The following is a 14,703-nucleotide window of genomic DNA, read 5'->3' as shown; positions in this document are numbered from 1 at the left end:
CCAATTAAAAAAAAAATAAGTACACCTTTTCAAATTTAAGCGTTGGCGAAAGTAAACTAGTTCCCACTTTCGAGGTGGTTTAGAGACCCAGGTCTTAGCTGTATATTCATTGTAAACGCTGCCGCCATGCTGCCTATTTACAGGAGTGAGGATGGGGCTGTGACTGCGAACCGGGATAAGCTTTTACATGGTGGAGTTCTCAGCCAGCAGTGCTTGCACCCGCCCCGCCCCACCCCGGGAACATTTTTGAAGAGGAGCCCAGCTTTTTTAAACAAGCCGCCCGAGTGAATGTGGAAGCACATTGACAATCTCTAATATAAAGGCAAGTTCTTCTATCAACCCTTTCTACAGGCTCATCAAAACATGCAAAATGTGATAACCTGTTTTAACCTAGAAGGCACTTGTGACCTCACAATTTCTCATTTACACTCAGCCCTCAAAAATTGCCCAAATAGTGTGAATTGGCACAGCCCAGAGAAAAATGGTTGCTTCCAAAGCCCGTAATTCCTACCTCTAGCTTCCCTTAAAGTGGTTAGGATAACCTTGAAAGATTAATGCAGATCAAAGTACTACTAGATTCTATTAAACTACCAAGGGGCAGTTTATGAAAGGAGGGTGACAGCCTAGCAGTTAAATTTTAACTGTTAATTCATCATTATGTGTAACATGTTGCAGGACAGGCTCAAAAACATTCTATACAAGCACGTGTGCAGGAGTTCGTGTAAAAAAAGCTAAGATCGTTTTGCTGTAAAATAATTTTGTTAAAAAAAATTTTAATTCCATTAAAAGCTGGGCTCTATTATCGTGTTTTCCAATCAGGAAACACACACCAGGGAAGAGGCCTATACACAAATAAATAAAAGCGAGAATGGGGAGAAAAATCACATTTATTAGTTCAGACAACCACAGGCTGGACACAACACATGCTAAAAAGTGGACTGTCTTAAAACTTACTTCAAAGGTAAATAGGTAAATGTTTTCCACAGCCCCACAAATCATTTCAATAAATGTTTACAAATTAAAAGGCCGTTAGACATTAAACAGTAAAATATGTAATAAATACTCCAACCTACCCCAAAAGCTTCTTATAAGTTAAAAGTCATAATGAATTTGACTAACCATGCTATTGAAAACTGTTCAAGTCACTAGAGGCTGAATCAGTTTTCAATGTATTAGTCCTAAAAATACCACTTCCCCATTCCCTACCCCAAGCAAATTCTAGTTAAGTTTTACATTTTAGAGATAAGGCATTGACACCAATTAAAGCCTCAGTTTAATAACCAGAATTTAAGTGAAGTCTCATGAAGACCTCTCCTCTCCTGACAAAAAAGAACATATATACCAGACTCTGGGAAGACATCCAGACCTATTTCTAGTCATTACTGAAATGAAGTATTAGAAAGGTTGGTGAGCCAAAATTAAATCTAAAACAAATCCCCCTCCTCCCCTGACCTTTCTAGCAATAAAAAACCATGTTGACCTAACAAGATGACTTATACAATAGTCACTGTGCTTTTGGTTATGTTGCTTCCTCTTGGTTAATCATTAACTTCGACAGGATTTTCTTTGAATATGAATAGACCGTCCAGTTTGAAGTGCTCTAGAGTTCCCTGAATTATCAAAGACATTCATGATTCCCAGTGTAACCATAGTTAAGTGCCCCAAGAGCCTGAATACTACAATCTATATTAAATTCAAACTTAGCTCTTGGCCAAAGATCTTAACAGGTGTAAAGTCTTTTAGCTTTGTTCACCGTTTTGGTAATTTATAATAGAGCCAAAAGTTATTCCGAAAAAGTTATTTGGAGCTTTTCAAATGATAAAATTTTGCAAAGGAATAAAGTCATCCATGTTGCTCTCACACTAAGTTTGAGGGTGGGGCTATACAGTTGATTATTTCCTATTTTAATCTCACTTCACCATCCTAACCATTAGGCTTTTAAATGACTCACCTGATGAGGTACGGACAGAGAGCCTTTATGCAATTTAGCCTACAACTGTATAATCTCATTTTAATTCTTGCACTATAAATAGGTCATTCTAAGAAGGGCCTTCTGATCTCCCCACTTCCCAAACCAAAATTAGAGAAAGGAGCAATTTGAGTTTTTATGGTAAAAAAAAAAAAAAAGACCATCTAAGCAAAATTTTACATGACATTATATATGTAAAATAAAGTACAATTTCCACTTAATTCAGTCTTCAAATATTTTTTATTGGAAGGCCATGCATTGCCTTCATTTATTGTATTTCAAATCACTGTACATTTACTTTTGTGAAAACACTGCCTGCATTTTCTAGTACAAAAAAAACCTAAAAATTGTTTCAGGAATGTAGAGAAATATCCAACTTAAATAGCGAAAAAGTGCACCATAATTACTGCTGCACTGCAGTCATTTCTGCATTTCCCATGTTTCTTAAATAACTATCTTGTCTGATAACACACAATATAAAGAGCAATTATGAAAAACAGACATTTACATATACTTCTAAAGTCTTATTGAGAATATCCTGTTGGCATTGGATAACCAATCATAGGCGCAGCTGCAGTAGCAGGATATGCATATGCCTGTTGGTTCATACCATTGTGCATATTTGGAACATTACTTCCATATTGCTGAGTGCTATCATAACCATTCTGGTAAGTCCCTGTTGGATTACCAGTCCTAAAACTGGTCTGTATACCGGCAGACACAAAATTACTTCCAAAGCTCCCATTGGTGTAATTTGCAGCACTGTAAACACCATTCTGAGTTTTTGCCCCAAAATCTCTCTTAAGCAGACTAGAGTAACCTCTGTCATAATTTTCCCTGTCTCTAAAGGTATTAAATCCACCCCTTTTGCCCGCAGAGTATCTGTCCCGGCGGTCATCCTTCATGCCTCCTCTACCCCTGGAACGACCTGTCAAGAAAAAAAAAATTGCAAGCAGATTATTTCCATGGCACAAATCATTATGAACGCAGAAGGAATTAGGAAGCTCTATTCACTCTATGTGTGAAGTGTTTTCTCAGTTTCATATTGAAGATTTTACTCACCCGCCAATCCCATTTAAAGGATTTGTAGACAATCATGTGACCCCAAATCACCAACATTTCTTAATGAAGGTTGGTCTTACCTGAACCTCTGTCTTCGACCAACTGAAGCAACTTGGGATTAATTGCTTGATTAGCTTCACGAAGCACAGAGATAAGGTCGCTCACTTGCTTTATGTTATTAGGTGTAAAGAAAGTGTATGCTGTGCCTGTTTTGGTACTGCGAGCAGTTCTTCCAATTCGATGAATATAATCCTCTGAGGAGTTAGGGTAGTCATAATTGATGACAAATTTCACATCTTCCACATCTGTAAGGTGTTGCAGTGTGGCAAAATAGCAATGTACGGAGTTTTGCACACCACAACAGCCAGACCAAAAATAAAAAGTTAGACAATTGTATTCCCAAGAAGGTACGGGCTGCAAAAAATACAGTTAAAATGGTTATCCATTCTCTGTAGGAATACCATTGAGGTTGGAAGGGAGGAAAAAAAAAAAAAGCACACACCATCTACCTCTCATTACCCACCCAATGATAGAGAGCCTGTCAAAAGGACGTGTATTCTCTAACATATTCCCAAACCAGCCAAGTCCCCTTACAGATCATCAAGTGACATCTGAATGCTTCTGCGCAGTAGGGCCACTTAAAGGTTCACAGCAACCTCTTCATGTGCTCATTTTGAGGACCTTTAAACAAAAATGTACATGGTCCTTTGCATTACACACTCATCAGAAGTTCAAAATTCTGGCCACACTGCTTGTCTTGCCAAGACCTTACAACCGCAGCTGCAAGAAAAACATACCTGTCCCCCAAAAGTTGTTTTTATGCACTGTGTCTCGTCTAGGCAAGCGCTTCCAAGAAGCCAGGATTCACTTGAGAATGTGTCTCTCTCTGGCAGGTCTCGACATGACGACTACTGTGTAGGTGAGGGAGGAACTTTCAAAGCACTGCTTTCTTTTCCCACTGACTAAGTGTGAGAAGTTGCTCCTGATCTAGATCTCATGTGCCAGTACTCACCAATTTGTAAAAGGCTTAGTACCTTTTAAAGCTGCTCTCTCCATTTCAAACTTGAACAAAAATTTCATTGAACATTGAAGTTTGGAAATATTTCTTCAACATTTCAGCAAACTCACTGAAACTCAAAGACCCACAGATCACAGTAAACAGTTTGAAACAATGCTGTACCATGGCAGTCATGCAAAGCATGGGACAGAAGAAATACCACGGCAGTGAACTGTGAGGATAACTTCCATTTTTTTCCCCCGGAGAGAACAGTTTACGGGGCAGAGGTGGTATGTTCTGCCTTTTGAAGATTACTGGCACACTTTCAGCTTTTCACCTCTCTAATCGACTGGAAGCAGCCAGCCGATCACTAGTCCTCCATCCCCCTCGAGTCCTCCGATTGTCATGCCTAGGCCTTGCCACAAAGACTGCACCTTTATATGAAAAAAACTTAGAAAAAATGCAGAGGTTAAAGAAAGCAATAAACTTTCTTTAAAAAAGTTATATGGAGATCTTCTGGGAAACCAAGCCATGAATTCGAGTTTTTACTAACCTAGCCCTCTGGAGGCCACATCTGTAGCAATCAGAATAGGAGCTTTTCCATGTTTGAATTCTGTGAAAAAGAAAGGATCATCAATAATCTGAGAATTCCAGGTTTTGAAAAAAAAAATTTTCATTTAACTAACCATTTAGAACCCAGTCACGCTCCTGTTGACTCTTGTCACCATGGATACCCATGGCGGGCCACCTACATTAAAGAAAAACCGTTATCAGTAGACTCACATTTGAAACATGAAAGGTTTTACTCTACTACCTATCTAGTCACCAATTCCTTTGATTTCACCTAAACAAGTTTTATTTACACCAAATAATGGTCATCCATAACATTTATATCATTACTCTTGATCGGTTTGCCCCTCCCCCTAACCTCAGCTCTCATACACCTGCTTCAATGGAAGAAGCCCACATACCCGTCTCTCCTCATTTTTCTAGTAAGCTCATCACATCTTCTTTTGGTTTCGACAAAAACAATGGTTTTATTCTCCTTCTCACTCATTATCTCTTCCATTAGACGAATAAGTCTTGGGGAAAAAAAATTGTGAATTTTAAAAAGTAGTCCATGGTTATGGCCACGCATTTAAGGTCACTGAAGCACTACCTTCAGTTACACAGCTACAAGTAAAAACACCTGCATGAACACTTATCAAGCAACTGCCCTTGGTCCTTAAGCCACAAAGCATGTTCTTTCACCTGAAGGAATGCTATATAGCGATAACCAATTATGTAAATGATGGAAAACATTTTTCAGGAAGACAAATTTAAATGAACACATTCAGGTTCCACCCAATAAAGTCACTTTTAAGATAACCTATGAAAGGGTTAACTCCAAAGTTTATCTGGCAAAATTTTTATAACTTTTATAGGAAACTTACTTTTCATCCTTTTCTACATCATGACATACATCCACAATCTGAAGAATGTTGTGGTTTGCACTCAGTTCTAGTGCACCAATGTTTATGTGTATGTAGTCTTTCAGGAAATCTTCAGCAAGCTGTCTTACTTCTTTTGGCCAAGTTGCACTCCACATTAGGGTTTGCCTATCAGGCTAAAGAATTTTGGATTAAAAACATTGTATTTTCAAGAATAAATTGAGAGCTAAGTTTGAAAATAAAACATTTTTAAAGGCACTTACTCTTATCTGATCCACAATCTTCCTTATTTGGGGTTCAAAGCCCATATCGAGCATTCTATCTGCTTCATCAAGGACAAGGTAAGTAGTTCTTCTCAGATTGGTTTTCCCGCACTCTAAAAAGTCAATCAGTCTTCCAGGTGTTGCAATACAGATTTCCACACCTTCAATTAAACACATAGATGTAACTATGACATCTAGAACTTCCAGCACCAACAGTGACAAATACAATTTTTGTTACATGCCTCTCTCCAAATCACGAATCTGTGGTCCCTTAGGAGCACCACCATAGATGCAAGTGGACTTCAATCGACATGCTCTGCAGTATTCAGCAGCTACTTGCTGTACCTGTTGGGCCAGTTCCCGAGTTGGTGCCAGCACCAAGCACTAAAGTTGAACAAAAAGTGGAACAGGTTTTAGCAAACTCCTGGATCCTAGTTTTAAACTAACTGATTGGCATTAAATGGGCAGGTCACTGGTTTTGCTGTCCAATACTCAAATATAATCAAGGCAGCTCTGTCAGCAGCTAAATTAACATGATATAACTAACGTCTCTACATAAAACCCCAAGGATTATTTTTTGCTATGTGTTCTACAAATCACTGCGTTGTACTCCTAAGCAAAAATTAAGAAAAAATACAGATATATACTTACAATAGGCCCATCACCTCTCTCTAGGAATGGCTGATGATTGATGTGGACGATAGCAGGCAGCAAATACTGTTTGTGGTAGGGGAACAAACAACAGGAGTTAAATTAAAAGGCTTCTGATTTCTTTATATTCCTAATCCATTTTCTCTAGCACATGACCACAGATTTAAAACTCAAAGTCTCCCACACTTACAGACAATGTTTTCCCGGATCCAGTCTGTGCTACTCCAACCATATCCAATCCACTTAGAGCAACGGGCCATCCCTGAGCTTGAATAGCAGTGGGTTCAGTAAAATTCTGTCTTGCAATCACATCCATGACATTTGCTGTAATTAGTAATAATTCAGTAAAATTTAGTAAAGCCAAGGAAAAAAAATAATAAAAAAGGAGGTTCAAAACTAGCACTTACCAGGGAAGTTTGCTTCATAAAAATTCAGAACTGGCTTTGGGCAGTTGTGACCTCTAACCGTAATTTCCTTACTCCTTCTGTATGTCTCCACCTCTTGCTATAAAACAAATTGTAATAATCTACTAAGTACCATGACAACCTTCACTAATACGCAGCCAGCAAGCCCCTAAACTTATGAACTATTATTTAAACTTTAATGGGGCCATTTAAAACCTATATACACATATGGAAAACCTACACAGTAAAAGATGCGATTGCAGTTATGTTTAACCACTCTGCAGAAAAATTTGAAGACACCTGTTTCCAAAGTACCACCTCTTAACTGAGAAAGTGCGAAGTTCCCTAAATTTGGTCATTTCCACGAGGTCTCTGTTCATATTTTTACTTACTAGATAGAAACCATTATCGAATTACAGCCCAATGAAGCTATGTGAAATTACTCACTGCTGTGCGCCTAGCCAAATCAGGGTGTTCTTGATAAAAATTCTTCTCAAATTTGGGCAGCTCATCAAGATTCCACTTCTTTTTGACTAGTTTCTCCCCAGGGTTTCCAAACTTCTTTCCAGATAAGGGCCCTGCCCTACTTCCCCCAAATCGAGGTGCACCAAACCTGAAATTAAAGCAAAAAAGTTGTTACTCATATTTTCAAACGTCTACAGAGAAATTTATATACAAACTCATTCTCCCTTGGCATACACTTCACGTAAACAAGAGACTTTTCGAGGTTTAAGGCTTAGCACTTAGCACCGGTCATGCTCTCAAAAGCCACAATTAGCACCTCTCTCACTTCCCGTTGTCCCAAATACACACTACTGAAGCCAAGTCAACAGCCCGGGATTTACCGGGTCGGAAACTGGCTGCCCAAACGCCTGAAGTTCAAATTACAAGGATAGACAACAGCTTGTAGCTCCTAGTCTTTCCCTTGAGCTTAGGAATTAAATGTCTGGGAAAAAGACAATACAAGGGAGGTGCTTAACAACGTTATTTATCAACAGTTAAAACCAAAGCAGCTTTGGTTTTAAGGGAATAATGGGACAGCAACAGCAACGAGAACAAAACAAGGACGCTGGTCTCAGAGACACTTATGCAAGCCTATCGAATGGGGGGATCCCGCGGAAGGACTCCCGATCGAGATAGCAAAATTATATAACGCAAAGAAAAAGAGGAGGAGGAGCTGGCAACTACCGGGGGAGGAGTCCCGGACCGGGCGGCGTTCCCGCTGGGGCGGCGCTTCCCCCTTTGTCTCGCATTTCTCTCTGCGCCACATTTTCTCGACGCTGCCATTTTGAGCTCCTCCGCCGGGCGGGGTAACAAAGGCGCCGCCGCCATGTCCGACGCCGGCATTTTGTACCCGCGACTCAGCCACATGGCCGATTCCCGCGGTGCCAGCCACCCTCCTGCCCCCGCCGCATCAATGGCTTCGGAGGCGACCCCCTCGGCTATCACAGAACTCCTGGGGCCCCTAAAACACCTCCCGAGAAGATGCACCTAACAGCGCTGACTTCGTTCTCCTCGAAGCGTCGCGCTTTTCTCCCATCGAAATACGCTCTCCCGGGTTCTCCCAACAGCTGCTCTATCGTCGGGGGGGGGCGGCTTCGACGCCCCCTCCCCCCACCCCCGCCAACAAAAGGCGAGGTTGAGGACCGTTAACAGGAAAACATACCTCAGTCAGTTTTGGACAAATATCAAAATGGCGCAAACCTTCGATTGATAAAACCTAATAATAGGCTAAAAAAGCCAAGTTCCCGCCGCCCCCGCCCGCCGCCACCTTCATCGGCCTCCCATCCCCCACTGCCGGGCCTGACAAGTCCGTTCCCACACTCACCCTCGATCCCGGCCGCGGTCTCGGTCACTCGAATAACCCGACATGGCGTCAATGGTTGCGGTTGGCGGGGAACGAAGTGGAGAGAATCGGGTGCGACGAGTCGCTGCAGGTGGCTTTGGCTATGGCAAAGCCTTGCGGGGGCGGCAGCGGCGGAGGGGCGGCGATGACAGGAGCCGGAGCTGCTCAACAAGAGACCGGTGGAAATGAATGAGGTACCGGCCGCGTCCCGGCAGCCGGTTTTATAGCCTGGACCGCCTCCTCCGCCGCAGAGACTGCTGGGAGCCGCTCTATGACCTAATCACCCCGCCCCTGCGCAGAGGCCGCAACGCCCGCCGGCGTTCCGGGATCCGCCATGTTCTCGCCCCACCCCCACCCCCACCCCCCTCCCCCTCCCCCTCCCTCTCCCTCAGAGTCGCCTGTTTGGGGGCCCTTTCATGGCTGGGCCCACCTACACTGAGATTATCTCAGCCTACACTCCTTCACCTTTTTCTCGTCTTTCCACACCTCAAGGAAGCCACCCCGCCCTTTTTCAGTTCCAGCCCAGCCGACAAAATGGCCAGCACAGGCCTACCCACTCAGCCCACTTGGAGATGTTTACGTCTCCAAAGAGCCTTCACGCCCCCAACCAACTGAGACAGGAAGGCGGAGCCTGACATTGTCACGTGGCTGCTCCCGCCCCTCCGGTAAGCGGACCGCACTACTTCTCCACTTGGCGTCGGCGGAGGAATACGAAACGAAAGAGCTCACCGGAAGTACCGTACTAATGCCCCCGGGAGAGCGGCCTGGGCTGCTGGGTGACCCGGCCTGTCAAGCCCACCCACCTGAGAATTCCTTAGCGGGATCTTGCCCGCGAAGAATGGTATCCAGAGCCCACAAACCGCCGCCTCAGCGCGTGCAGCGAAAGGAAGTGCTCTTGTGATGGCCAATCAGCAGCGAGAAGCCGTTTTAACGTCCCTCCCTCTTTTACCCCTGCCCTTTAGTTTCGTTCCCCCCCCCGCCTTGGCGGTGCGTCTGCGCTGTGCGGCCCTTCCAGGACGCCGTCCACCGCGCGCCCAGCTGGGAGTCCGGCGGCGACCTGCCTCCGTGACATGGCGGGCTCAGAGGCTGGTGAGTCTCGGCTCGGAGCCCGGGTGTGTGTGAACTGAAGCCGTTTAAGTCCCCGAACTCCCCTTTTATCTTGACTCCTCTGGATGCACTCCTTAGGTCTGGGCTGTCCGCAGGGCTGGTGACAGACACCCCCTCGTAGTGGGCGGTTTCTATGGGTTTCTTCGCCCCGCTCTCGGTCGGCTTAGAGGCCATCGAGCGCGATTTTGGGGTGTGGAGAGAAGGATCCCGTGGCGAGTCCCGCAGCACGTCTGCAAGTTGGCTGCAAAAAGGGCAGTCAGAAAGCGTCTTCCCGGGACTTGTATTTCTGTGGGGAATGCGGCCCCTGTCAGCGTGTTCTCTGGTTCTTGAACTGTGGGGACTGAGGCCGTACCTGCATGTGCATTGAACTTTTGGGGGAACGGCACTCTTAAGATTTGCTGATGCTCCTGGATATTCCCCTCATTGCCCTCTGGAGTTACCGGCTTTTGTCTAGCAACCGCTTTTGCAAAGCGAGTGGGTTGGGTTGTCTGGGACGCTTTCATCCCTTTCCTCAGGACAGCGTTCAGACTGCTTGTCGTGGTTTGGTCAGCTGTGAGAAGTGGGCGTGGGGAGAGGGAGATAACGTGCCTTGAACACACAGACATCGTTATTCCTAGAACATACTGAATATGTCGAACACAAAAGGACTTTCTCATTAATCGCCAGTTATATCAGGGATCAAATAGGTCAGGCTTTCTAAATTACCTTTGTTTGAGAAAGTCTTGAAATAACCTTGCTAATTCCTACCGTATCTGTGGGTGGGGTGCGGTGGTACACAGGAAACTTCAACTGTGTTGGTAACGTGCTAGTTCTGAATTTAGGGACGTTTTTGTGTGTTTTCTATGTTTTATTTCTTATTCATTAAATGTAATTTTCTAAAAAACTAACATGTTGTAGTGTTGGGTGTCATTATTTCAGTTTTTAACAGCCTAAGTTAATCACCACCTATTTGGGCACCAGAGAAATTCTGACTTGCACAAGATAATTGTGTAAAAACATGACTAATACCATTGGGAATTTGAAGCAGCTTCTATTAATTGGTTTCTGGTAACCTCAGACTATCGTTAACAAACTCGTTTATGACATATATTCCCGTTTACTTGTGTGTTTTAAATAAAAACATTAGGTATGGCTGGTAAAATAAGAACAGGGGTAAAATAACTTAAGATTTTAGGTTGCAATAGTAAAAGTTAGATTTGCATCATAGTTTTGACTACATTAAAATTCTAGCACTCTGGACGTCATCCCAAGAAATTAAATATTTTCAAAATTCGTGCCTCAGAGGATCTTTGAACTTCTACAATAATCAAATATTTTATCTTCTACATCATTCAATGTCTGTCTTCATGGGGGTTGACTTTTTCTAGTGCTATTTAAGGCTGATCTTTTTCCATTCCTGACAGAGTGGATAACCGTTGCCAATAACCTTCTTTTGAAATGTCACATACACCTGAGGATACGAGAACTAGAAGATTGTGATGCTAATGTTTTTATTGCTCTTTACCAATCCATTTTGGGAGAAAAGGTACCAGGTAAGGGTACTAAAAAGTGGGAGTAATAGTGACCATATCTTAGGCCAGGAGTTTTGAGAGCCTTCAGTTAGATCCTGTGAGATTTATAAAATCTTGACTTTTTTCTTTTATATCTTATTTCTTTCCAACTTGCATTCATTACCTTAATGAGACCCACACATAGTAACACCCTTGGTCAAATCAGTTCAAGTGGTTTTGGTCATTTCTGTTTAATTATGCCTAATACCTCATGAAAGTTACACCTTTTCTGTAAATCTATCTTCAAAGGTTCTAAAATTGAGTAGAACTTGGAAACTTGTTGGGTCTTGTTACTTAACCAGTATTACAGATACGAGTTGATGTTTGTCCTGCGTCCCTGGTTAAGTATCTCAGAGTCCTTATCCATAGATTCCTCTGCTGTTTCTGTGTAGCTTACAACCATCAAGTACTAAAACTGTGTGTAGTCTCTGTTCCGTTCCCACTGTTACCTTGACTTAGTGCCTTCATCACTTGGAATAATGGAGATGGCCTCCAGCTGGTATCTTTGATGCTAGTCTTAACCTTTTGAGTGCAGAGGCATAGAGTTACCTGGTCAGTCTTTTAAAATACTTTTTTCATACTTCTCCAAAACATTCACCTTCCTCAGTACTAGAGGAGAAATTCCACGTATAAGTTGATGTTAATATCTCTCCTCAGTCTGGTCTGTACTGACCTTTTAAATCATTATGCCAGTAATTTCTACTAGGGTGCTTTAACAAGACTTACAAGAACTCTCCTTTCGTACCTGTTGTGGGTTTTTTCTCTCATGGAAAGCAGCCCACGATTATGGGTTAAAGTCTCACTTCACGTATTGTTTCCCTTATTAGAGTATTAGCATCTCCTTGAATTTATCTTAATCTTTCTGTAGTATGGTGCTTATTGTAGAGCATGTTTACATATATGTTAACTGACTAAGTCAACTAATAAAGGTGCTATATAGAAATCAGGCTCTGTTAGCTTTATCTGTACTTTATAAAAGCCTCTTCTCTTTGGGTGGAGCTTGCTTTTGTAGCCGTTAACTTCACTTAGAAGCCTGGTCAGAGACCATGACAACCTGGACCCTCAGATGAAAAATTATGTGGCTTTTTTCCCACAGACCTCATAGCTATTCCCAGGAGTCAAGAGGATGAAGCTCATAATGTACAAGCAGTAATTGATTCACTGGCCTTGGATTACCTGCAAGTCAGCTTGTCTCACATAACAGGTTGGTGTATACTTAACCATCAAATAATTTTGCATTTTACTAAAATGATTTATTAGGTAGAACCGTATACATTGTTTAGTTAACCAAATGAGTAACCTTATGAAGTAGACCAAACGACAACACTGAGCCAAGACAATTGACTGGTAGAATTAAGGCACCCATCCTTGGGAGGTTTTTTAGGAGAGTCAAACACTGAGTTTGTGATGGACCTGGATCTGAGATGTAAGTATCCTGGTCATTTGAAGTATGTTTTTCATTCTTTTTTTTTATTTTTTTTTGTTATAGATATATTTTTTTAAGATTTTATTTGACAGAGAGAGACACAGAGAGAGAGGGAACACAAGCGGGGGAGTGGGAGAGGGAGAAGCAGGTTCTCTGCTGAGCAGGGAGCCTGCTGCAGGGCTCAATCCCAGGACCCTGGGACCATGACCTGAGCCGAAGGCAAATGCTTAATGACTGAGCCACCCAGGCGCCCTGTTTTGTTATTTTTTTAAGGGGCTTGAATTCATGACCTTGAGATCAAGACCTGAGCTGGGATTGAGAGTTGGATGCTCAACCAACTGAGCCACCCAGGTGCCCTGTTATTTAGTTATTTTAAAGCTAACATGCTGCTTGTTTGTAGTAGGTAAAAATTAGCAACATCTAAATGTCCACTAAATAGGGACAGGTTAAATAAGTTAACGATTGCTCCATACACAGAATTACTCTACCAATGTAAAAGATTTTTGATGATCCTCATTATGTAAAATGTTCCATATTAGTGCAACAGTCTCCAGTGTATGTAGTGTCAGAAAAATGTGCACTTGATAATAATGTGCAGAGTATGGTGCTACTGTAGAAAACAAAGGTGAGAGTAAATATGCAGTTGATTGCTCGCAGAAGGACTCTTTCAAAGCATGTGCAAGAAACCTGTAATACTGATTGCTTCCAGTAAGAGGAACTTCAGGGCTACAGGATGAGGGTGGGCTGAGATTTCATTATATACCTTTTGCACTTTTGAATTTTACTTTTTATTTTATTTGTGAGAGAGACAAAGAATGTGTATGTGCAAATGAGAGGGAGGGGCAGAGGGAGAGAGAATCTTTTTTTTAAATTTTTTAATTGTTATGTTAATCACCATACATTACATCATTAGTTTTGGATGTAGTGTTCCATGATTCATTGTTTGTGCATAACACCCAGTGCTCCACGCAGAACGTGCCCTCTTTAATACCCATCACCAGGCTAGCCCATCCTCCCACCCCCCTCCCCTCTTAGAACCCTCAGTTTGTTTTTCAGAGTCCATCATCTCTCATGGTTCGTCTCCCCCTCTGATTCCCCCCCTTCATTCTTCCCCTCCTGCTATCTTCTTTTTTTTTTTTTAACATATATTGCATTATTTGTTTCAGAGGTACAGATCTGTGATTCAACAGTCTTGCACAATTCACAGCACTCGCCATAGCACATACCCTCTCCAGTGTCTATCGCCCAGCCACCCCATCCCTCCCACACCCCCACCACTCCAGCAACCCTCAGTTTGTTTCCTGAGATTAAGAATTCCTCATATCGGTGAGGTCATATGATACATGTCTTTCTCTGATTGACTTATTTCACTCAGCATAACACCCTCCAGTTCTATCCACGTCGTTGCAAATGGCAAGATGTCATTCCTTTGGATGGCTGCATAATATTCCATTGTGTATATATACCACATCTTTATCCATTCATCTGTCGATGGACATCTTAGCTCTTTCCACAGTTTGGCTATTGTGGACATTGCTGCTATAAACATTGGGGTGCACGTACCCCTTCGGATCCCTACATTTGTATCTTTGTGGTAAATACCCAGTACTGCAATTGCTGGATCGTATGGTAGCTCTATTTTCAACTGTTTGAGGAACCTCCATACTGTTTTCCAGAGTGGTTGCAGGAGAGAGATTCTTAAGCACGCTCCACGCCCAGTGTGGAGCCTTACATGGGGCTTGATCTCAAAACCTGAGATCATGACCTGAGCCAAAATCAAGAGTCGGATGCTTAACTGAGCCACCCAGGCACCCTGCACTTTTTGAATTTTAAACCCCGTTAATATATTGTGTATTCAAATAAATAAAAAAAATTGTGAACCTTTTTCCAGGATAAAGTATATCATGCTTATATTCTGAAGCCAGACTTACCAAATATATTTATAAATCCCTATATTTTACATAGTAAGAAAATGAGGATTATTCAAGTAAATTATTT

General features: G+C 42.4%; 2 protein-coding genes across 4 annotated transcripts in view; one reads left to right on the top strand and one right to left on the bottom strand.

The window, feature by feature from the left end:
* Positions 1 to 2,190: 2,190 nt before the first annotated feature.
* DDX5 (DEAD-box helicase 5) lies at positions 2,191 to 8,827 on the bottom strand. Its single transcript, XM_028087527.2, has 13 exons — positions 8,605 to 8,827; positions 7,224 to 7,389; positions 6,780 to 6,876; positions 6,563 to 6,696; positions 6,373 to 6,438; positions 5,964 to 6,105; positions 5,722 to 5,882; positions 5,462 to 5,634; positions 5,000 to 5,110; positions 4,715 to 4,776; positions 4,582 to 4,641; positions 3,112 to 3,336; positions 2,191 to 2,897 (listed from the first exon to the last, which is right to left on the bottom strand). The coding sequence occupies exons 1-13, from the start codon at positions 8,646 to 8,648 to the stop codon at positions 2,494 to 2,496; spliced, it is 1,845 nt and encodes a 614-aa protein (XP_027943328.1). The 5' UTR covers positions 8,649 to 8,827; the 3' UTR covers positions 2,191 to 2,493.
* A 623-nt stretch (positions 8,828 to 9,450) lies between these two features.
* Positions 9,451 to 14,703, top strand: part of CEP95 (centrosomal protein 95) — a 36,490-nt gene continuing 31,237 nt past the window's right edge. Inside the window, exons 1-3 of one of the 3 annotated variants that reach the window (XM_088028185.1) lie at positions 9,451 to 9,711; positions 11,133 to 11,261; positions 12,376 to 12,483. In XM_088028185.1, the coding sequence (XP_087884311.1) occupies positions 9,693 to 9,711; positions 11,133 to 11,261; positions 12,376 to 12,483 (256 nt within the window). In that variant the 5' untranslated portion in view covers positions 9,451 to 9,692. The remainder of the gene's footprint in view (positions 9,712 to 11,132; positions 11,262 to 12,375; positions 12,484 to 14,703) is intronic. The other 2 variants (XM_028087525.2, XM_028087524.2) reach the window with 2 other exon arrangements.

Source organism: Eumetopias jubatus, unplaced genomic scaffold, assembly GCF_037043125.1.
Source record: "Eumetopias jubatus isolate StellerSeaLion01/CBP00866 unplaced genomic scaffold, mEumJub1_p1.0 scaffold_10, whole genome shotgun sequence".
NCBI lineage: Eukaryota > Metazoa > Chordata > Mammalia > Carnivora > Otariidae > Eumetopias > Eumetopias jubatus.
This window is presented reverse-complemented; position numbering and strand designations above follow the sequence as displayed.

What these genes read in the sequence shown, in the direction of transcription:
- DDX5 (XM_028087527.2), bottom strand. Translation starts at nt 8,648, where the DNA reads ATGTCGGGTTATTCGAGTGACCGAGACCGCGGCCGGGATCGAGG. An exon ending in GATTCGTGATTTGGAGAGAG is followed by an intron (nt 5,883 to 5,963) that starts GCATGTAACAAA and finishes GTTTAATTGAAG; the next exon opens with GTGTGGAAATCTGTATTGCA. An exon ending in GGTCGAAGACAGAGGTTCAG is followed by an intron (nt 2,898 to 3,111) that starts GTAAGACCAACC and finishes TTTTCTTGACAG; the next exon opens with GTCGTTCCAGGGGTAGAGGA.